Source organism: Medicago sativa, chromosome 7, assembly GCF_051527215.1.
Source record: "Medicago sativa cultivar Bolivia chromosome 7, Bolivia_mono, whole genome shotgun sequence".
In the NCBI taxonomy this organism is placed as follows: domain Eukaryota; kingdom Viridiplantae; phylum Streptophyta; class Magnoliopsida; order Fabales; family Fabaceae; genus Medicago; species Medicago sativa.
Genome location: NC_140755.1, coordinates 92,661,343 through 92,683,421, shown reverse-complemented (window position 1 = coordinate 92,683,421; position 22,079 = coordinate 92,661,343). Strand labels below are relative to the sequence as shown.

Below are 22,079 nucleotides of genomic sequence, written 5' to 3'. Positions count from 1 at the left end.
ACTGGGAATAGAATAGTTTCTAACTCAGTATAACATGAAGATTAATATATCCCTAGTATAAAAATGTCAGAGATTACTACTCGGAGTTTAAATTTTGCCAAGGACTAAATTGCCCCGAATGCAAATTGTAAAGGACTAAAATGAATCTTCATTCTAAAACGAAGTAAAAGGTTTATTTTTGGGTATCTTCAATTGAGTGGTGGACAAGGTGTTTGGATGAGTTTGTATGGCTCAATTTGTTAAAGCAAAACATCAAATACTTAGTGAGCTGTTTTGCTTGGTTAAGAGTTGGCGGTCCAAATGAAAAGTACTTGGAAAAATCATTGTCATTACCTTTTTTCACATAATATAAAACATGATAAAATTATAACATGAGGCCAAGTAATACTGCACCAACCATTACATGAGGAGCATATCCTCCACAAGGTATCAAAGAAAAATGTTGATGCATTATTACCAAAAACAAACAAAGAAAAATGTTCGTGAAACTGATATACTACATGTTTTAACCCACACAAAAAATTATATCTTCTTCTCGTACCTTACACGTGCCTCTGCTAATGTTTCGTGGACTATTCTCTTGTGACCAAAATTGAATTGCTCACACCTATTAATCTTCCAGATTTTCTGCACGAGGAAATTGAGTTATCAAATTCCTAACGAAATTATTGTAAAATATAAAATAAAAAATCCTTGACGAAATTTATTTAACGTAAGAAAAATGAAATATACTTCTACTTATATATATAAGAAAGGAAATGTCCGTTGAAATTACCAATTTGCCCCTATGAGGGGCATTTTGGTAATTCAATTATTGGAAGTGGTTTTTTTTTTTTTTTTTTTTTAAGGTTTGGCCTATGAATTTCCATTTTTGCCCCTATCCAATTTTTTTAATTATTTTCTTATTTTTATATTTTTAATAACATTTAATTATTTTCCAATTTTTATATTTTTAACTATTTTTCAATTTTTCCTCCCAAATTCAATTGCTTCTACATTGCCGTTGTGGGAGATTAAGGTATCGTTTGACCCGACTTTTTTCAAACTTCTCTACATTTTTAAGGAGAAGTTAGGCCGAATACAATATCAATTAAGTACTTACTAAAAAAAGTACTTTTTTTGAACGCATAAAATTGAATGGAATGAGCTTTGATCAGAAGCTGTTGAATGTTACTTTAAAAAACTACCTCTTTTCAACTCACGCCGAGAACTTTTTCTTTATTTTTTAATATTATATTTCAATATGTTTTTTTCTTCCATTTAACTTTATTTTTTTTAACCGTTCCATTAATTTTTTAAGGAGATTCCATTTAATTTTATTACCTTTTTTTCAAAGGAATTTTATTATCTTTTTATCACTTATATATTTAATTTCAATATCGTTTAATCATCACAATCTCACAAATATTTTTATTCACGCTGTCATTTAATGATCCCAAATATTTTTATCTCCTTTCTTCAACCTCGCGAATATATACACACATTAACGTTTAGAGTAATATTTTATGTCCGTCTGTCTGTTTTTTTTGTTACGCTAATGCATATAATTTTTTTAGTGTTGCTTGGTTGAGTGCTACCTCACCAATTTTTTTAACTATTTTCCAATTTTTATATTTTTAAAAACTTTTAACTATTTTACAATTTTTTATTTTTAACTATTTAAAACTAAGTTGATGGTTCATGGTTTTTAAGGTTTATATTTTGACATATTACAATGATTCACAATTATCCGTCATTTTACCATCTATCCTTTCAATGTAATCTTCCAGACTGAATATTACTAAGCATATGTGAAGAGACTGAATATTGCTCAGTTGATATTACTTTTTTGACGTCGAAGAGATTTTTTATTTTTTAACGGTCAAAATATTAATAACCAAGTTCCTACACAAGACGCTAAAGAGTTTATTGTGTTTCTTTCGTTCATTTTGTGTCATGTAAATATTGGTGTTAATCCCTTTTTGGTAACTCTATGACAGTAGCGCTCACTTTTATAATTTTAACTATTATGTAATTTATGATGTTTTCCTGCTCTTGATAAAGCTTTCATAAATATTTTGATAAAGTTTTTTAATTTTTGTGCAATATTCATTAATTTGTTCATTTTTCCTTCGGAACAATTTTTTTACAAAATATGTTACTGAACCCCATGCCTTAAACCATGCATCACAAATATTTGGATTATGCGAACTTCATTCTCAAATTTACGAAGAATGGTAATATTCCGTAATTTGAACATCTCTCCTTTAAAATAAGTTTTTAAAAGTGCGTATAATTCACATGAAAGGACTCGATACTAAATTGCAGTTAATATCTGCCTTTGCTGTAGATCATGTGAAATGATTTATATACGTTGAAACTGAAAGGCAAAATGATATAAATCAAGTAGAGAGGCATTCAACTATCTGTCTGATTCAGAAGTTTGTTCACCTGAAAGGAATGGATACTAAATTGCAGTTACTATCTACCTTTGTTGTAGATCATGTGAAAGGATTTATATACGTGGTACTAAATTGCAGTTAATATCTGCCTTTGCTAGGGGTGGCAAAAATACCCATGTCCACGGGTACCCGTGGGTAAAATCCGTCACGGGTATGGAGCGGGTAGCTAAACTGGTATCCACGGGTATAATAAACGGGTATTTGACTACCCATTATTATATGGACACAGACACGGATTGGATTGTATCCATACCTACGGGTACCCATACCCGATAATAAATTAAGTAAATTACTAATATATCTTTATATATCATATCTTATTACTTAAAGTTGGTACCTTATTGAAGAAAATTTTACCCCCCACCTAAAAATCCTCAATAATAACCTATTTTTATTTTAAATTTTTTTAATTCATCTTATTAAGTTCACCGTTTCCACTTCATTCACATCATAAAACATATAGATTATATAAGAATCATGAATTTTCTATGAATTATGTATGATTTATGAAATTTTGAGTGGATTATGTATGGATGTTTAAAAGTTGAAGTTTTTTGGTAATTAAAAAAAGTTATTATTTGTACCAAAAAATAAATAAATTCAAAACTCCATGGGTACCCATGGATACCTCAATACCCACGGATACCCGTATAGTGAGTACCCACGAGGATACGGGGCGGGCACGGGTATCATACTTATCCAACGGGGCGGGGACGGGTATCATATTATCCGTACCCATGGGTATCCATTGACATCCCTAGCCTTTGCTGTAGATAATGTTAAAAGATTTATATACGTTGAATCTAAAACACAAAATGATATAAATTAGGTAGAGAGACTTTCAGCTATCTATCTGATGCAGAAGTTTGTTCGCCTGAAAGAACTGGATACTAAATTGCAGTTAATATTTGTCTTTGCTGTAGATCATGTGAAATGATTTATATATGTTGAAGCTGAAAGTCAAAATGATATAAATCAGGCAGCTTTGGTAATAGAGTTTTCATTGGTTTATAAATAGATATCAATTATTACTGAAAAAGTGTTTCTACCGCTGACAAAATACGTTTTCATTTGTTACTTGTGATCAAACCATTTTAAAGATTTAATTTTGTAATCCGTAATGCAAAAGTACTCTAAATATTGTATTATGGTTTATAATTATTTGTCATTTCACAATCTATCCTTCCAATATAATATTTTGTCAAATACGTTACTGAACCCCCGTGCGAAGCACGGGTTTGTAACTAGTTTGATTTAGTGAAATTCTTTTCCCAAACTACTCACCTCTCGCACACCTCTAAAATATACTCCCTCCGTTTCAAAATGAGTGTCGTTTTAGCAAAAAAAATTGTTTCAAAATGAATGTCACTTTCAGTTTCCAATGCAATAATAACTTTTACTTTTCAATTGTACCCTTCAATTAATATTATGTTACACTACTTCCAAAGTATTATTTTTTCTTTAATGAAAAACAAATCAATAGTTGATTAGGATAATTTGGTAAAATTGCTATGACATTTAACTACTTTATTTCATTCCTTAATCTGTGTGCAATTGACTAAAGCGACACTCATTTTGAAATGGAGGGAGTATAATTTATTGGTTTAGATTATAAAATCAGAGAAGAATTGTAACAAAAGGAATAAGGTTAATATGTAAAAGGTCCTTGTAAATTTGCGTATCTTTTTTTTTTCTTTCAAAACCATCCTTGTAACTTGTTAACCTTTTGCTTTTAGTCCTTCTCGTTAACTTCCGTTACAAAAACGATTTGATGGTAAACGGAGTCACACATGGCGAAGTGTGAGTTGGCAAAAACAAGCTTATGTGTACTGAGAGATGACTAGTGGTTAGAATGGAGGGACCAAAACCAAAAACATAAATGTACATAGGGATGAAATTAAAAAAAACGTAAACATGAAAATTTGAAATTTAAAGACAAGAGATTCATCTTCTTCATCCCTCTGTTTTTTCTTCTTCATCTCTCTCCCAATTTCTTCTTTATCTCTCTGCCAATTTCTTACATAGACGAAAAGCAAAAAGATACAGGGACGAAAAGTAAAAACACGCGAACTTACATGGACCTTCTACATATTTAAGCCAAAGGAATATGAGAGAGAAAGACATAATATGTGAAAAGAGACTTTTTTTTTAAGGAAATGTGAGAACACATTAATTTATTCATATGTGTATATATGTATATATACAACCAGTATTCGGCTACTTGCAACAATAGGAGAAATAGTTACAAACTGTTTCCAATTATATTTCAACATCAGCTATCTAATCATTTGTTAAGCAGTGTTCAACGGCTATCTTGCTATTATTCATCTGATCCTTAGGTAATGGAACTTTGTTTCAATGTGCTTGCTCTTGGGATTCTTAGCAAGGTTAGTTGCATGTTTATCAGTTTGACAAGTTGCTTTATCTTAACTATGATGTCTTCCATCATCCTGCTACATACTCAGCTTCACAACTTGAAATTGCAACAATGGATTAAATAGGGGCTCCTTGTAACTTAAACACAAACCCTGCAGTGCTCCTTCTGTAAATTTTATCTCTACACCAATCATCATCTGAGTAACCTATCATATTGAGTTGCTCATTTGTTCGGTCAATAGGGAATATGATATCATAATGCAGTGTGCCATTTATATACCTCGGGATTCTTTTAGCAGTTAAGAAGTGAGCTATAACAAAAAAATATAATCTAAATTCTTATTTTTTTTTAATGACACTTTATTATAGAAAATGTTGTTTAAGGGTTTAATTGAGATAATGAAAAAGTAAGTATAGATATACTCATCTAGTTTGTTACATTGTTACATTTTTGAAAGGATAAAGGAAAAAAATTGGACATATGTATATACTCGTATCGTGTTTGATACATGTGCCCTCAAGGCATTGGTTAAGCAACCAAAACAAATAACTTTTTATTAAAAGTAGTGTAATTATTTACTTAATCAAAAGTCAAAACTTATATTTTCAAGACAAGTTTTCTATTTATAGATTCCTTAACCATTGTCCTGAGGGCATTGATTTGCAAGACCCTTATTTTAATATTTGAATTTACGTTTATCTATTTGTTATATGTTTTATTTGTATTGAAAGTTGAGAGTAGTTTTGGAAAGAGAAAAAGTCAGCCCAAAAGAGCCAAAACATGCTATTTTCTTTATATATAGTATAAATTCTCTAAAATGCCATGTTAAATATCAAGAGGAAGCTTAATCTCATCGGTCTATCAATTCACTAGTTTATTCAAACATAGTTAAGATTATTACTTATTTAAATATGTTCATATGAAATATGTTTTTAAACGTGTTAATATGTCTTATTCAAAAACAAAACAAAAAAAAAGCTAATATGTCATATCAGACTTTCAAATGTTCAGTTTCATGGTTAAAAAATAAGTCTATGACATGATATAGTCCGGGCTCGAGCTTTAAGATGATGGGCCGAGTTAGGCTTTGTAAGGCCTAAGCATGATTTGCAATTAAAGCTCGAGCCATGAGTTTGCATAATTGTCTTTTAATTTTATGCAAATGTGAAAAAAAGATTAAAGAAATAAAGAAAAAAAAATGCACTTAATATCAAATAGATAATTTATGTCTATGTTTAAAGTTGCAACTACAAGAATAATTTATCTGAAAATGGAATGTTACAAAATTTTATTCCATTATTTTAAAAAATAATTTAGTTGATACATAAGTGTAATGGTGGTTAGAATTTACCATTATTTTATATTTCTAACATATATAATATTCTCCTTAAAAAAAACATACTACATAATATTCATTATCACATGACATGTATGAATCCAAGAGTCATATTTAATACATGAGAAATTACGGATAATGGACTCAAGAGCCGTGCATGTAGTTGATAGGTGGTATTCTAGGTGATTGATATGAATGTACTTGGTTGTTGGTGTTTCTTAGTGATTGATAGGCATGACCCTAATACTCATTTAATACATCAGAATGAGATAAAATCAATTGTGTAAGATTTACCTAATAATCAAAGTTTAAAATTAAATTTTTAATAAGCACATCGAAGATTGATCTCTAATTAAAATAATATTTGATATTATGTTTTACTTACCTCTTATTGAATTTCATATTACCAGGATCTCCTTTCAATTTTTAAAACATAAGGAGCATAATAAGCAAAAAAGTTAAAAAAAAAAAAATATATAAACGTTGTTTAGGAAGAATATTTAATAACAAAAAATTAAAAGTTTTCAAACGTAAAAAACAAATATTAATATCAATCATATGAAATAATTGAAAGTAAAAGTATTCATGTTTGATGTCATTTAATTATTTTCCTAATGCATGCATGATTTATAGATTAATATTAATTAATCATGTTTTTTTTTCAAGTACTTTAGTGGTTAGAATTTCACATTTAAGGTGAATAAGCCGTGGGAATCCCTCTAGGGCTCGGGTGGGCTACCGTCAACCTTACCAAAAATAAATAAATTTTGTTATCGAGAAAATTACTAAAATATCTTTGACTTTTAAACAAAATTACATCGTGGTCCACCCTCCTACCCTTCTCAATATGCGTTACTTACTATCACACTTTCAAGTCACTCGAAATGCATAGATAATTATTTTAAATTTTTATAGTATGTAATTTAATTTTTTGGTGGGTAGTCCGGAGTTCGAACTCCAATATCTACATATATAGTGCAATGTCTCTATCAACTGAGGTATATTCGTGGGACAATATTAAATAATCATGTTACAATTGGGTCTAGTGAGAGACATTTTTTTAAATTTAAATTTTTAAAATCTTATTTGTAATCTATTGTATGTAACAAGATGGATAAAATGGTCTTGTTTTGATTTATAGGAAAATAATTTTTATAAAGAACCTTTTTTTTATAAGCAAAGAACATTGATTATATTCTTTCAAAGAAAACATTGATTATGGTATTTCAAGGCATCGAAAATACATATCATGTCCGCCCCTGCCTCACTAATAAACCATTGCTGAATGTGTAAAAGATTGGTAAATATTTCGGAAAAAAAAAGGTTTGAGGCTTATTTTAAAAAATTATTATCTGCATACTACCATATTAAGAAAAGGGACAATCATGAGTGCTAAAGGTGATACACAACGAATACAATCACCAAGATTCATAATGAATGTTATCTTTGAATATGGGAAAATGAAAACAAAGAACTAAAGAAAAGAAATTGATCTAACAAGTTTAAGTTGAATAACATTTGTCATTACAAAAAGATAGTGATGTAGTTGCACTTGCCTTATTGAGAACACTTTTTTTAGTTGAACCGAAAAAAGAAAGCATGTGTCAAGGGAGAAACTGAAGATGGATCACTTCCTTTCAATTGCGACATCGTGGTTTTTTATGTTATACAACTTTGTGGGGAAAATATAGCGCTGGTTTCTTCATCCTCGTGTTGTTGTCATTGCTGTGGGATTTCTTCATCTTATCATAATTGCACAGGAGAGACCGTAGGGCACTAAAAGGCAGGAGGGGATCCATTCACATTTTAGCGAAAGGAGTAACATGATGTTGAATCTCAAAAAAAAAAAAAAAACATGATGTTGAAGTTTAGGCTAACTAAAAGGGTCGTAAGAATGGTCAATCAAAACTAACTACTACTACATGGTAAAAGGGCCGGTCTAAGGGGTTTGGCTCTGACATTAAAGCAAGGTAGTAAAGTTTGAACCTTTCTCGCTTTAACTATATTTTAGAACTCTAATTCTTGAAACATTTTTTGACCTAACTCAGATGGTAGTAAAATAGAGTGTTGTAGAGTTATATAGTTCACGATGCAAGTTTGATCCCAAAGATAACTATTGATTATCCTATTTTATTTTATTTTCATATTTCTATTATTATGATATTAGCAGTTGGAAATATATTAAAACAGATTTTATGCACCCAAAATACATAAAAAGAGTTGTGTTATTTAAACAACAATTTGTGCAACAAACAACTTATTGGATAACCATAAATTTACATAGAAATGTATGCATTGACACAAAAACCAAAACAGTAAAAAGAGAAAATATAAATATAATATGGATATGATAGAGAAAATTGTCACAAAAGTTATCAAAACATGGTTGTATAAATATCACTTCTCATAAAAAAAAATAAAAATTTACACAAAGAAAAACTAAAATATATAAAAAAAAAAATATAGATATTAGCACAAAAATCAAAACAATAAAGAAAAAGTAAAATGATGTGAGTATGAAAAAAAAAAAAGTTGTTAATAAAATTGTCGTTTAAATATTTTTTTCTCATTTGCAACTCAAATGGACATACAGGACATACTCTATTCTCTCTGTCGCAAGCTTTTCCATCCTCTTCTCACACGAGCGGTTCTGTCACCCAAAGCAGCAACAAAGACAAGTTCTTTTATAAGAATCTTTCTGACGGAGACAAAAGTTGTTCATTGATTCTCTAATTTCTCATTCATTCTCCAGTTGCTTGTTTTAGGGTTTTAGAATTGGAAAATTGGAGGTGTAAGTAAATTATGGGAACAAAACATCATGAAAAGCTTAACTTGAGTTATGTAGAATTGTGAGGCTTCTTTGTTTTGTCTCTGTACGGGTTTGTTTTGGTTATTGGGGGCTTTGTGAGAAGAGGAGAGAAGAAGCTTGTGTCTGTTTCTGGTTTTGTTTTCTCTTATTTCAATTGGTTGTTGTTGTTAGTTGTACAGTTAACTTGTTTAGAGTTTGGAAAATTTCTTGTTTATGATAATTGCTTATTCTTCATAATTGCTTGTAGAAAATTGCTTATTGGCTGACGACTATTTGTGTTATGTAGAATTGCTTATTGTGTTTTCTATTTTATAGGATGAAGAAGTTTTTTCCTGTGCTTTCTAGAGACAAAGCTAGTTCTTCGACTAATCAAGAAGCATTGAACAAGGATCCACGACCTAAAGTTCTACCCAGCTTGACCAATGAGAGAATTAAAGTTGTTGATTATGAAGGGTTGGAAACGGATCCAGGAATTAGGCCTCCAATTTCAAGCTATCATCCTAACATTCAAGATGAGGTACGTAAAGCATACCTAAAAATTGGTCGTCATCAACCTCCTAGCAATTTCGTTTACCCTTGGTCTGATCATGGTGGACAAAGACGTCGATTTAACAAGAATTGGTTTAATTTGTATGATTGGATTGATTATAGTGAATCTAAGGACCTAGCATTCTGTTTGCCATGTTTTTTGTTTAAAAATGTGTCTAAATCTGGTGGCGATCACTTTGTGGGAGATGGTTTTGGTGATTGGAAGAATGCCCAAAGATTGACTAATCATGCTACTTCTTCCAATAATTCTCATGTTGATTGTGTGCATATGGGTTATGCTCTCATGAACCCAAATCAAAGTATTAAGGCTGCATTTGTTAATCAAACTAAGCAAATGAATGTCAAATAAGTGCAACGTATTTGCTATGGTTTATAAGCCTTTGAAGTTGTCTTTTCTCTTGTCGGTAGCAACTGCAAGTGTTGAACGTGTTTTTTCAGCTATGAAGGATTTGAAGAGTCAACTATGTAACAAAACTAGTGATTGATGTTTAAATGACTGTCTTGTAACTTAGAAAGGGATGTTCTTTTAACAATTAGCAATTATGTTATTTTAACTCATTTTTAACAAATGGATAGTAGATGATTTTTATTGTACTTGTATTTCATCAAACAATGTTATTTCTGATTTTTAGTATAATTTACATTATAGTTTCTTTGACATGTTAGCCACGCCAATATCGAATGTTTGTATCCGCCCTTGAATGATCCCACTAAAAATTGGTTATGATTTATTTTGAATTGAATTAACATTTCATGTTCATGTTTGGTCCCTCCAAAAGTTGGTTATAACTTATAAGTGATTTTCAATTAGTTTAAAGTAAACTAACTGATTATGTTTCAATAATTTTCTTTCAAACACAAAGTTGATATAATTATTGCATATCGTTTGTTCTCATTTTTTGACATTTCACCGAGTATCAATACTTCAACTAGAATGCGGTACAATCGGATCAAATTAAGTGATAAACTAGTTGATTTCTGATTCATTCAATCAAACTGATCCACTCATTGATTTATGTCTTAAATTTTCCATTTTAGCAAAAGCTACACTTATTAGCTTTTGTAAAATTACGGTAAGATAAACCTATCATAATTCTAAAGATGCACTTAATCATTGTATCAAGCACCGTTGAACTATGACCAATTCACATGACAATCTTTGGGGACTTAGGAGTATATGTACGGATGAAAAAAGAATCCCAAACCAGATACACATATCGTAGAATGTTATAGGCTTCCATGTGAGTACTCCAGTTAAATCTAGCCAAGGTTAGTTTAAAATTCGTTACTTTAATACTGGAGAATAATTTCAAAATTATAGGATTTTCATTAGCTTCATTACTTATTAGTTGGTGCTTCAATTTGGATTTCAATTTGAAAATGCCACAAACTGTTAGAGAAAGTCACATAAATGATATATATTCAACAAATAGAAAGATAATATTAATCAGACAATATTATGAAGTTTGCTAAAAATAATACTAGTAACTTACTAGAAACTAGAAAGTAATGATAACCGAACACATATTATGTGCTTAAACTTTAAACTTTAGTCACTCCTCTAATTATTACAATTATTGATCAACAAGGCAAATTAGAGGAGTACTATAGTTTATTACCACAAAACCTTCAAGACATAAACTAAAAAATAGAAGTGAATATATGCATTAAGGACTTAAAGATCTAAACAAATAGTCCTAATAACTATGTCTTGGCTTTTGGTATGCATTCTAGCACACGTGTACAGGTTTATATATGTGTCAGGTACTCTAAGAAGGAAAAGAAAAAAGAAGGTTAGTTAGGTGGAAACTGACTTTGGATTATTTTCAAACTAATTAACTAACTTATGTTTTGTTTGTAACTGATTAAAGTGGGTTAGTTATTGTCGTTGGTGACTTTGTATTTGAAAAAAAAAAAAAAATTAGTAAAATAGAAGAACTAACCTGATACATAATAAATTTTCCTCTACTATTTTGTTGTAATACTAAACCACCCTATGAACATGATTAATATCCTTTGCAAAAATAACAATGTTAGTACTTATTTTGTTTCGGTCATAATTAACTCAAATACCTGAGATATTTCAGTATGGATGGTGTATCTATAATTTATTAACCTCATATCAGGGACAGGGCCATGCTGATCATGCACACAGATAAAATTGGAAATAAACTATATTCTAAAAAACCAAAATTGAAATACTGTTTGTTACCCTTAATTTATCAGAAGAAATAAACTTATTTATTGAATAAAGAAACCAAAATCTCAAGTACAAAATATATGCCTAAGCTAGCCAAATATTGATCACACTGAAACGCTTGTTCTGCAAATCAAATCTATAAAATTCAAAATGTAACAACAGCTAGATGTAACTGATCTTATAAGTAGAAAGAATCAGACGACCAAATCTGGTTGGAGTTGCTTGCACAAGTCGACATAAGTCAGATAAATTAAACGATCTTTGGCACCGGTCCTAAGATTACCGGTATGCTTGCAGAAATACTTCAAATGTTGAAGCTTGCAACACCCAATCATCTGACCCAGCAACAAGAACAACCAATTGATGGTTCTCTTCTTTGTGATTATTGGATTCATAGCATTTTCTTGTCCACACTTTTCGCATTTGGGAAGCACAGGATTCATCCAAGCCTTAGGTGCACGATCATGCATTTTATACTTGTTCTTTTCAATGAACTCAACAACTTCATTAAACTTATCCTTCAAATCAAATTGGAGAACACGTTGGAAACCACATTTTTTGCATTGAACCATTCCACCGATTGTGTTGAAGCCCTCATATAGCAATTGGTGAATGGTATAAACTTTGGCACGTTTGGAAGTGGCCCATGGGAATGGTGGGTTTATTGTCTCTGTCCAATTCTGTTTCTTAGGCATAGAAAGATGCTTACGAAGACTACTCTGCCACGAAGATTCTTCAAGTACCGGTGGTGGTGTTTCCGGCTGTTGGTATGGCAGTACGAGTGAAAGTATACATCTCCATGATTTGCAAATAGCACTTAAGATGTCCATGCTTGATTGATTAATTGAGCAAAAGACTGCAGATTTTATAGAGAAAACATTGGTGAGAAGAATAGTTATAGTTACTCTATAAAATCAAGATTGACCTTTCATTATCTCCTTGATTACCACTTTTCTGTATTACACAAAATCAAGACTGAAAAAGAAAATGGTAACACTTTATTTCATACTCTGGACAAGAAAGATACTATACATATAACAAACAAGTATGCACTTTTCAACTCAAGATCATACCTTGATCAATAATGAGAGTGGGAATTTCGTTTTTGTTTTCCTTCTTCTTCTCCAAAGAATTCTCAGAGTAAAAGAGGGAAATATTGCTAGTTGTACTGTAACACAAAGGAGAATAATGTAAATAAAAATATGACGATAAAAATATGTATAATTAGAAGATTACAAGGTGATGATGCAGTTGCACTTGCCTTGTTGAGAACGAAATATTGTTTCTGTGGGAGTGAAGAAAGAAAGCAATTATGTGTTGAATGAATATGCAAATATATATGGCAGGTAAGGTACTCTAAGAATTGGAGGGAAAAGTTAGTTAGGTAGAAACTGAGTTTGGATTATTATTATCAAACTAACTAACTAACTTGTGTTTTGTTTGCAATTGAATAAAATGAGTAGTTATTTTTCTAGAGGGAAAAGGAGTTAGTTATTGTAGAAAGCAATACCCATTAGAGTATATATTTTGGCGGATCAATCATGACTCATTAGCCTCTGCTCTGTCAGATGCGATCCTACCCATCTTAAGCTTTATAAATTGTATTTTCATATATAAACTCCTCCCCTTACCATCTTAAATTATACTATCATGCCTAACTCATTCTTATAAATTGTGTCGTAAACAAATATTCATATAAAATCAACTTGTAAATGAAAAATGTCACTTTTAGAAATAAATTGTTTTCATCTGTAACTTGAATTTTTTCCGACTATAAGATAATCATTCAATTTTATTTGAGAAAACTTGTATTAGTTTCTTTTTGTTGAGAATATAGGAGTTGTATTTAAACAACTAAAATGTGACAACCCCTAAAAAAACTAAAATGTGACAAATTTTAGGACAGCCGTATAAAAATACAGAGTAAATATTAGTTTGATTATAACAATTCTTTGTTAAAATAGTTATAACAACAATATGAAACACAAAATCATTTTTAAAAAAAGGCATAACAAATTAAGTGATCAAAGACTGCGTCTAGTCTCGTCAAAGAAAGAAAGTGGAGGAGTTTTGGTTGTGGAAGTCCTCTTTAATAGACTGAAATCGAATGGAGCCACGAGATACAATTCAAGGCATTTACAACATTGTTCGAGTTACATTTCCTCCTTGTATAATAATGAATCAATATTTCAAAATTAGTCAATGTTTTGTATCTCTCCAACCTTTTAACATGAAAACTGCAGAAATTTCAGACGCCTAAGCTAAACCAGTCACTCAAATCAATTGTTCGGATCCCTTTAGGAACTGTACATTTAAAAAACACTAAAAATACACCAAACCACCCAGTAACATCAAATCCAATTTCGCTTAGAAGAAATTTCCCCGTGCTCACTCCGACTTCCTGAAAATCTATATAAGGATAACTTGCTTCGGGTCGTTCTTAAGGGACCTGACCTATTCCCATGCCTAATTGGTAAAGATAGCTCATCTCCATTAAAGCTTGAAGTTGAAAACGGTCTGTTTTCCATATCTTCAAGTGGACCAGAACTGTACTCCATTGTGATGAAGGAAGATGCTTGTCCATAAGTTAACCGAGGAGTTAACCCTCCACCATTCCACCAACTGCTATCAGAAGGGGCAAGCTCACCTCTGAAATCAGACTCCTGAGCAGAGGAGTCCTTCTGACTACAATAATCTCCACCAGTCTCATCTGTGTCATTGTATATCAATTTAAGAGCCTGCACAACTTCTCCCATAAAAGGTCTCTGTGTGACCTCGGAGTGAACACACATTGACGCAATAGCTGCTACCTTTGCCATGTCGTCAAAGTTGTAACCTCCAGCCAAAGATGGATCCACAAGCTGCTCTAAACCTTCTCTACTAGTCAACAGTGGCCGTGCCCAGGTTACAAGATTCTCCTGTCCCTGAGGTTGAGACATATCCACTGGTTTTCTGCCTGTGAGAAGTTCAAGAAGCACAACACCGTAACTATAAACATCACTTTTAACCAGTAAATGGCCCGTCATTGCATATTCTGGGGCAACGTACCTGCAAAAATGAATAGATAGAACAACATCAAGTTAAGGCCAGGAATTTGCATTGCATTAAAAGTAGAATTTAACCACCGTCAATTCATTGCAGACACAAATTACACCTTGCAATCATGGAGCAGAATACATTCTTAAAGCTAAATTGTTCACATGAGATAATTGACAATCTGAATAAAATATAGTCCAAAACTTTAAAATAGTATATATATTGGAAATTATTGAACAACTTTATAATTTGGCGTCAATATATATATATATATATATATATATGGGAAATGCTATAACACACCCACCCATTTTTATGAAGGTGTGTGTTAGCATTGAACACCTTTTATGTTTTGACTTAAAAACCAAGCTTTTCTTTTTTGAAAACAAGGAAGCCCAAGTGCAATTATGTAATTCAACATTTTAATGTTAATTATTTTACTCCACCCAATTGACGTTACAGCATTACAGGTTCATTTTCTTCACAACCAAATTTGTTCTTGCAACAACACTCCAAAAAAAATTGTTCCTGCAACTAATTTCTATTTCACAATCTCATCCTCCACTTCCATCTGCTTCCTCCGTGAAAAGGCAATTTCTTATCGGATTCAATTTACGTCAACGAACCATGAGATGGTTCAAAATCAAAACTGTGTTTTTGGAATTAATAAATAAAAAACAAACTGTTTTTAATCTTCATTCAAATGAAAATTGAAAGAAATAAGTTACAAAAAAAAAATAGAAGATTGTTGGGCATACATGATAATGGCAGAAATAGATCGGAGGAGAAGAGGTGAAATCAAAAATAAATAAATGAAAATTGACATTCAAAATTTGAATTACATAATTGCCCTTCATCTTACTTGTTTTCAAAAAGGAAATGTTGGGGTTTTTTGTCCAAACATACAAGGTGTTTAATGCTAAAACACACCTTCATAAAAGAGGGTAGGTGTGTTGTAGCATTGCCCTATATATATATATATATATATATATATATATATATATATATATATATATATATATATAGACACAGACACACACCAAAAGAAAATGCTGCAGACAAATTCTATTTCACACTTACCCAAAAGTCCCCATCACCCGTGTAGAAATATGATTACTCCCTTCAGTTGCTTCTCTTGCTAAACCGAAATCAGAAACTTTAGGGGTAAAGTCGTCTTCTAATAACACATTGCTAGCTTTGAAGTCTCGATGAATTACACGGGGATTGGAATCCTCGTGAAGATACGCCAATCCTCTCGCAGCTCCAAGGGCAATTTTCATGCGTGCTTCCCAATCTAGAGGTCCCCTATTCTTGTCATCACCTGTAGGATCATTAATGAGAATTTAAATAATTTAATTTTGCAGATAGCAAAGAGATATTAAGTAATTTAAATAATTTAATTTTGCAGATAGCAAAGAGATATAAAGTGACGTCGGCTTCCAAGCTGGTATATATTACCATGCAGATGGGACTCAACACTGCCATTAGGAACAAGCTCGTATACCAGACAACGCCTGCGCCCTTCAATGCATATACCGATAAGTTTCACTAGATTGCGATGATGCAAACGACTTAACATCTCAACTTCTGCAATAAATTCACGGTCTCCATTCTGATTATTATCCCTTGTAAGGAGCTTCACCGCAACTACAGCTCCATCTTCCAATGTCCCACTATAAACACGTCCAAATCCTCCTTCCCCTAATACTCTCTTTGTATTAAACTTATCTGTTGCTTTCTCAATCTCAGAAAGTGAAAATGTTTTAACAGATAAAATGGAAGTGGGCATTGTGGACATGAGGGACATTGATGTTGAGCTTGTAATACTGCTTGACAGCATAGACCCCAAACCTGCATTACAAGCATCGATCCATTTAGATTTACTTCCAACTATTATATAATTGAGTTTATAATATATAATAGATAATAACCAAGAAACATGAAAATCACTAATAAAAGTCAAGAAGATAAATTACTGCTGTATTTTCACCTCAGAAATACAAGTTTACATACTAAAGAAAGAGGGATAGTAAAAAAAATTGTAAATTTAAACATTGCCGTCATATTTATTTTGGCTGCAGGTATAAATCAATAACCACCACATGTGGAGGACATCTCAGTAATATTGGTCCTACACGTGACAATACTAGCATGTATTTGACAGAAAAATTCTGATTTACAGTGGTCAATTTGTTAAACAATGATAAAAAAAAAAAAAAAAATCACAAAGGTCACACACATGAAAATAACTGAACTAATAGAAGTGTGGCGCGAAAGCAACTTCAACAAGTAGTAACAGTATGTAAAACTGCAAAATTCATACAAATACCATTTTCCCACAAAACAGAGCTTAATTAGACCAATATGATTGTCTGCAGATTACAAGGACAGCATATAGTAAACTAAAAGAAAGAAACCACACTCAGAGACACAATCAAACTGAGGAATAATGTTGAGCAATTAGCCAGGGTTAATGGACAATAATAATTAACAATCAGACTGTCATAAACCAATTATCCGGAAAGCTTAAGTTGTTAGGTGAAAAAATTGTGAATGGTTTTTACATCTAACAGACACCCTCATGCAGAATCTCTCTTTGGGCATGAAGCATGGGCAGTGACATGTTAGCCCAACCTTGTGCTGAGATTTAAATTTTACGCAGAAGAAAAGAAGAATGGGGACAACAAAGATCGAATAGAGTAATAGACCACTTGGCCATAGAGGCTCTAATGCCATGTTATGAACAAACTATCCCAAAAGCTTGAGCAGATGAAGATACACTTTACATGAATGGTTTTCAAAAAGAAGTCCAAAATTAAGGCCAATTTATCACTGACAAAAATTAAGGCCAATTTAAACATCATAAATGCTTATTTTAAAATTTAAACATTAAAAATATTTATTTTAAAATTGTCAAAAAGAAGTTCAAAATTATACCAGATCTCTTGTTCAGAGAAGATGTAAATGCTGGACCAACAGCACTTGATGGTCTCCTAGTCTTCCTCCATTTCAAAGTAACAGAAAATGCTCCAATCAAAACCAGCAAGAGCACAAAAGAAGACAAAGCAATAATGATTATGGTTCTAAGATTCGTTTTCTGGCTCTTGCTATCAAAATTGGCGCTAAATGGCAGTATACCATCATCATTTTGACTGGGACCGCTCCCAATTGGTGTTCCAAATGGCAGTGACGATGGAAGTCCTGATAATAATGGCTTCAGTCTCAAGCAGTAAACATGGCATTGGTAAAGTAAGATGTTATTAGGAGAAAAACAACTACCTGGATATGTAATGTACATGACAGCATAATCGCCAAAAAGGCTCCTATTTAGAGGAACTTTTTTGTGCCAAAACCTCTCATATGTCAGGGCTGCAGTTGTGTTGTCAAACTTCTCTCCTAATGGAACCAAATTAATATCGACACTAGTTCTTCCCTGATTTTGACTGTCAGCAGTTGCACCCATTATCTTCACCTGACTCTGTTCTAAATATGTGCCTAGCGCAACTTCATACTCTAACTCGTTCAATACTGGAAAAACAGCAAAAGGAGCTACATCCAGTGTAAGTCTGACTTTCATAGGAAATACACAACCACAGGGTGAACCAAAGGGAGTTGATGTGAGAGGATCCGTACATATTTGATCGCAAGCTGCATGGATTTCATTATAATTGAGTACATGGTATGAGATATTGACAAGCAGGGCCAAAAAACAAACGTTGGGTTCACAAATTCAATCAATCAGTTAAAAGGTTTCATTCAAAGAAATCATTAATTTGATTTGTGCATGTAAGCAAATTTTAGCTCTATTGTATCGGTTAAACCAACTAACTCGTAACTTTGAAAAGCATGAAATAATTTTCAGATAGCATGGGCTGTGCAACATACAGTGTAAGGGTTTGGCCCTTTGTAATTGATGAATGTAGTGCAATATAAAACAATTGGATGAAATAACTTTGTATTGAATTCACTAAAAAATACAATACAAGAGAAATTGATTGAATAGAATGTAAATTGACAATTTAATGAACTAGTAGAAAGATAGAAGAAGACTTAGTCTAAAGACCTAAGCCATTACTCTCAAGGAGAGTACCAAAGGGAGAAAGAGACTTTTCTTCAATATCATTCATACCCATCAATGAAAGTCATTTCACTATTTATACACAATTCAAGCTTCCTTAATGTTAGGATCACTAGCCACATGTCCATTTTTCTCAACCAATTATGTTATGCCATGTGTAATTCCTGATATGTCATTTTGAATCATAACATACAGATATAGTTTAAAATAATTCATACCATGAATTAGAAGCAAAAAAACCATTATTAGACGCCTCAGAAAGCTTGGTGGTCTAAGGAAGAAAACTGATTACATTAAGATTTATCTTCCAAATAATTATGTTTTTGACATTATTTCTATTTATATCATCTTACCATGGTTAACATCAGTAGTCAGTACACACTAAAAGACTAAGAAAGAAGCAGAATTGTCAAATTCAGAATACTAGGTTACAAAGCAGCCACAATTATGACTCCATTGACAATCTTACTTATTAGCCAAATAGTGATTTAGAGAAACATAATTTTTAATAAGAATGAAACTAGAAAATGAAAAGACCAAAAACTGTTGAGATATTATATCTACTACTCCTACCTCTAGAAAGAGTACAATGGAATGATGGGTGTCTAAATTCCAGAAATTACCTGGGTCTGTGGAAGGGGGTGGAGCCCCTGCATAAGGAGGTCTCGTGCTATGATGGCGTCGATGACGATGATGATGTTTGTGTCTTGGAGTCACACTAGGACCTATAAGAGAAGATTAGTCATTAGAGTCAAAACTAATATATTAATTTAACAATGAGCTATTGAAATGTATAAACAATACCTTGATAGGATGGAGATAGCACAGGTGCAGAAGTAGGTGCAGAAGAAGGCTTAACAAACCATGATTTAGTCTGTTCCAATGAAGCAAATGACATACTCAGAGAAAATGGCTCCACTGCACACAAAGAGCCTAAATGTCATACAGAATGGCACAGTATATGTACATTAAACGTTATATAGAAGACCACAAAGGAATCTTTTTAAAGTAAAATATCAAACCAAAATCTGTTTCGTTAATAGCAAAAGACTGATCTTAAGTTTGGAACAGGTCTTCGATGAACGCAATCAGATAGTGGATTTTCTGGCTAAATACAAATGAGGTGCTCAATATAGTGAAATCGTGAACAATTTGGCAGACTATTTGCTTAGGAATGTGCCCGTGTTTTGATGTGGATTTTGCTGGTTCTTGTTGCTTTTCTTATTATTTGTATTACAACAAAATGAAAGAGACTGTATGATCAGGAGCCCAATATAAAATAAATATTACACTGGATTCAACAAAGCCAATAAATGAGTAGAATGGTTTTCCGCCCACCGTCTTAAACCAGCACAACCAATATCCAAATATATTGGACAATTAAAGAAATTATTCCCACAATAACGTTTTTGTTGAAGTTCACAAAATTACAACAGAGACTGAGTTCATACTAACCGATTTAGGGCCCGTTTAAATTGAGTTAATTGAGCTTATCAACTGACATAAGCACTTGACAGAGTATTTAGGAGAATTCACATAAACAACTTATGACATGTCCATAAGCTGTTTTCAACTTATTTCCATTAGCACTCTATGATAACCTATGAAAACAACTTATAGCTTATTGACTTAATTTTATCTTTTGTTACATAATAAGCACCTGTATAAGCTGCAAATTAAGTTGTTTATCGAAAAAGGACTTAGTCTCAAGCTAGCACACGAGTGAAATCCAATAATGTAGTAGTAGTAGAGTGAATTATTATTATTATTAATCTTGATTAGGTAAGTAAACTATGTTTCTAAATTAGTGAATGCCGAGTTTAATGGAATAATTAATTAGATTAGGAAACAGAATCTACATAAATTCAACACTTAAACGATATTTTGAAAAATAAATAAACAATTCTACTACATTTAGTTGAATAATATCCGTACGTACCTTGGGAAGAGAAGAAAAGGAAGTTAAGAAGAGCAAAGAGGAAGAGGACCGACGGCGGCATTCTCTGTCGCCGACACAAATTCCGGCGAAAAGCATGATCAGACAAAAGCAGCTTGGAGCTCAGGGACGTGACCGCAGCAATTGAAATTCATAGCTGAAGAATGTAAACCCTAGGAAAGAGAAAGTGGAAACGGAAATGGAGGAGTGTCGGTTAGTGGATCCATGAAATGCGGTAGAAGATCTATGAAAACAAATCTATATAGATATGTAGAAAGTTAGAGAGAGAAAGTAGTGTTGATGAGAGAGAAAGTGGGAGAGAGATGTTGTTGTTGTTGTTGAGAAGAGAAGGGGGGAAGAGTGAGTGTGAGGAAGAGAGGAAGTTTAGTTGAGAGAATTTAATGTTGGTGGAGAGAGTGTTGTTGAAAGTGATGATGAATCACAACGCATTCTACTTCTGTTTTTTTTTTTTTTTTTGGTTGAATCATCATGCTATGCAGCCACTCACACTCTAGTGTAAGAGCGTGAAGTAAACGGCTTTTCAAAACGACTGTCTATCAATGCCGTTTCGTTACTTTAAAACTTAAAACGCGCCTTCGTGGTGGGGCCGACGTAACCTGTCGCGTAAATAAATAAATATATTGCAAATCTTACCAAATAAAAACTTCATCTTTTTCTTTTAAAAAAAATCATCTCTTTTTTGTAAAAAAAAAAAAAAAAAAGAAAGATAAATATTGCAATTCTTAATTAGTACAACACTCACTTTCTATATTTGCAATCTCTTGTGATAAGAATTTTTCAGAAATAAAGTACTCTTGATATAAAATATGTTGAAACTTTTGCATACATTAGTGATTTTTTTATCAAAATACTCCTACGAAATTTATATTTAAAAAGCACAAGTTTGTATTGATGTTTTATCTCTTATATAAAAATAATACATGTTTTATAAATGTGTTGGTAGTTTGCTACAACTATTTTTTTTTAAAACTGATATTTGTATGAGAGATATTATAATAAGGAACAAAAAGGTGTATTTTTAGCATAACATGTTATTAATCCCGGTTTATTTGCGGGAGTGGGAGTGGGGATTATTTTTCTTTAACGTTGTAATCATAGTGTCAAGTGAAGATTAAATTTAAAAGCACTATATGTCATAGTGGCCTCGTAATCAAGGTCAAGGCATTCTCGCCTTCATAACATTGATAAGAATTTGTGAATCGTTTAGGGAGGTAACGTTTTAGACTCCTATGTGATGAATCCAACAGACAACTTTCAACAAGGTAGAGATAATTGACGAGTTTTTGTGTGTTTCTA

General features: G+C 32.0%; 2 protein-coding genes and 1 long non-coding RNA gene across 4 annotated transcripts; 1 reads left to right on the top strand and 2 right to left on the bottom strand.

Moving 5' to 3' along the window:
* Positions 1-8,737: 8,737 nt before the first annotated feature.
* LOC146910342 (uncharacterized) lies at positions 8,738-10,170 on the top strand. Its single transcript, XR_015019405.1, has 2 exons — positions 8,738-8,945; positions 9,279-10,170. It is a non-coding gene; the product is annotated as an uncharacterized LOC146910342 (long non-coding RNA).
* A 1,566-nt stretch (positions 10,171-11,736) lies between these two features.
* LOC146910341 (uncharacterized) lies at positions 11,737-12,903 on the bottom strand. Its single transcript, XM_085731136.1, has 2 exons — positions 12,786-12,903; positions 11,737-12,568 (listed from the first exon to the last, which is right to left on the bottom strand). Exon 2 carries the CDS (start codon positions 12,540-12,542, stop codon positions 11,907-11,909), a length of 636 nt encoding a protein of 211 aa, XP_085587262.1. The 5' UTR covers positions 12,543-12,568; positions 12,786-12,903; the 3' UTR covers positions 11,737-11,906.
* An 877-nt stretch (positions 12,904-13,780) lies between these two features.
* On the bottom strand, positions 13,781-21,192 carry ALE2 (Protein kinase superfamily protein). Of its 2 annotated transcripts, XM_085731135.1 has the most exons (8): positions 20,766-21,192; positions 19,631-19,744; positions 19,450-19,551; positions 18,028-18,396; positions 17,686-17,949; positions 16,207-16,599; positions 15,829-16,069; positions 13,781-14,760 (listed from the first exon to the last, which is right to left on the bottom strand). In XM_085731135.1, the coding sequence occupies exons 1-8, from the start codon at positions 20,824-20,826 to the stop codon at positions 14,064-14,066; spliced, it is 2,241 nt and encodes a 746-aa protein (XP_085587261.1). In that variant the 5' UTR covers positions 20,827-21,192; the 3' UTR covers positions 13,781-14,063. The 2 variants fall into 2 exon arrangements, with proteins under 2 accessions (XP_085587261.1, XP_085587260.1); XM_085731134.1 differs by having other exon boundaries at positions 17,686-18,396.
* Between the last annotated feature and the right edge of the window lie 887 nt (positions 21,193-22,079).

What these genes read in the sequence shown, in the direction of transcription:
- LOC146910341 (XM_085731136.1), bottom strand. Translation starts at nt 12,542, where the DNA reads ATGGACATCTTAAGTGCTATTTGCAAATCATGGAGATGTATACTTTCA.
- ALE2 (XM_085731134.1), bottom strand. Translation starts at nt 20,826, where the DNA reads ATGCCGCCGTCGGTCCTCTTCCTCTTTGCTCTTCTTAACTTCCTTTTC. An exon ending in GCTATCTCCATCCTATCAAG is followed by an intron (nt 19,552 to 19,630) that starts GTATTGTTTATA and finishes CTTCTCTTATAG; the next exon opens with GTCCTAGTGTGACTCCAAGA. An exon ending in TTCTCTGAACAAGAGATCTG is followed by an intron (nt 16,600 to 17,685) that starts GTATAATTTTGA and finishes CTTGTAATGCAG; the next exon opens with GTTTGGGGTCTATGCTGTCA.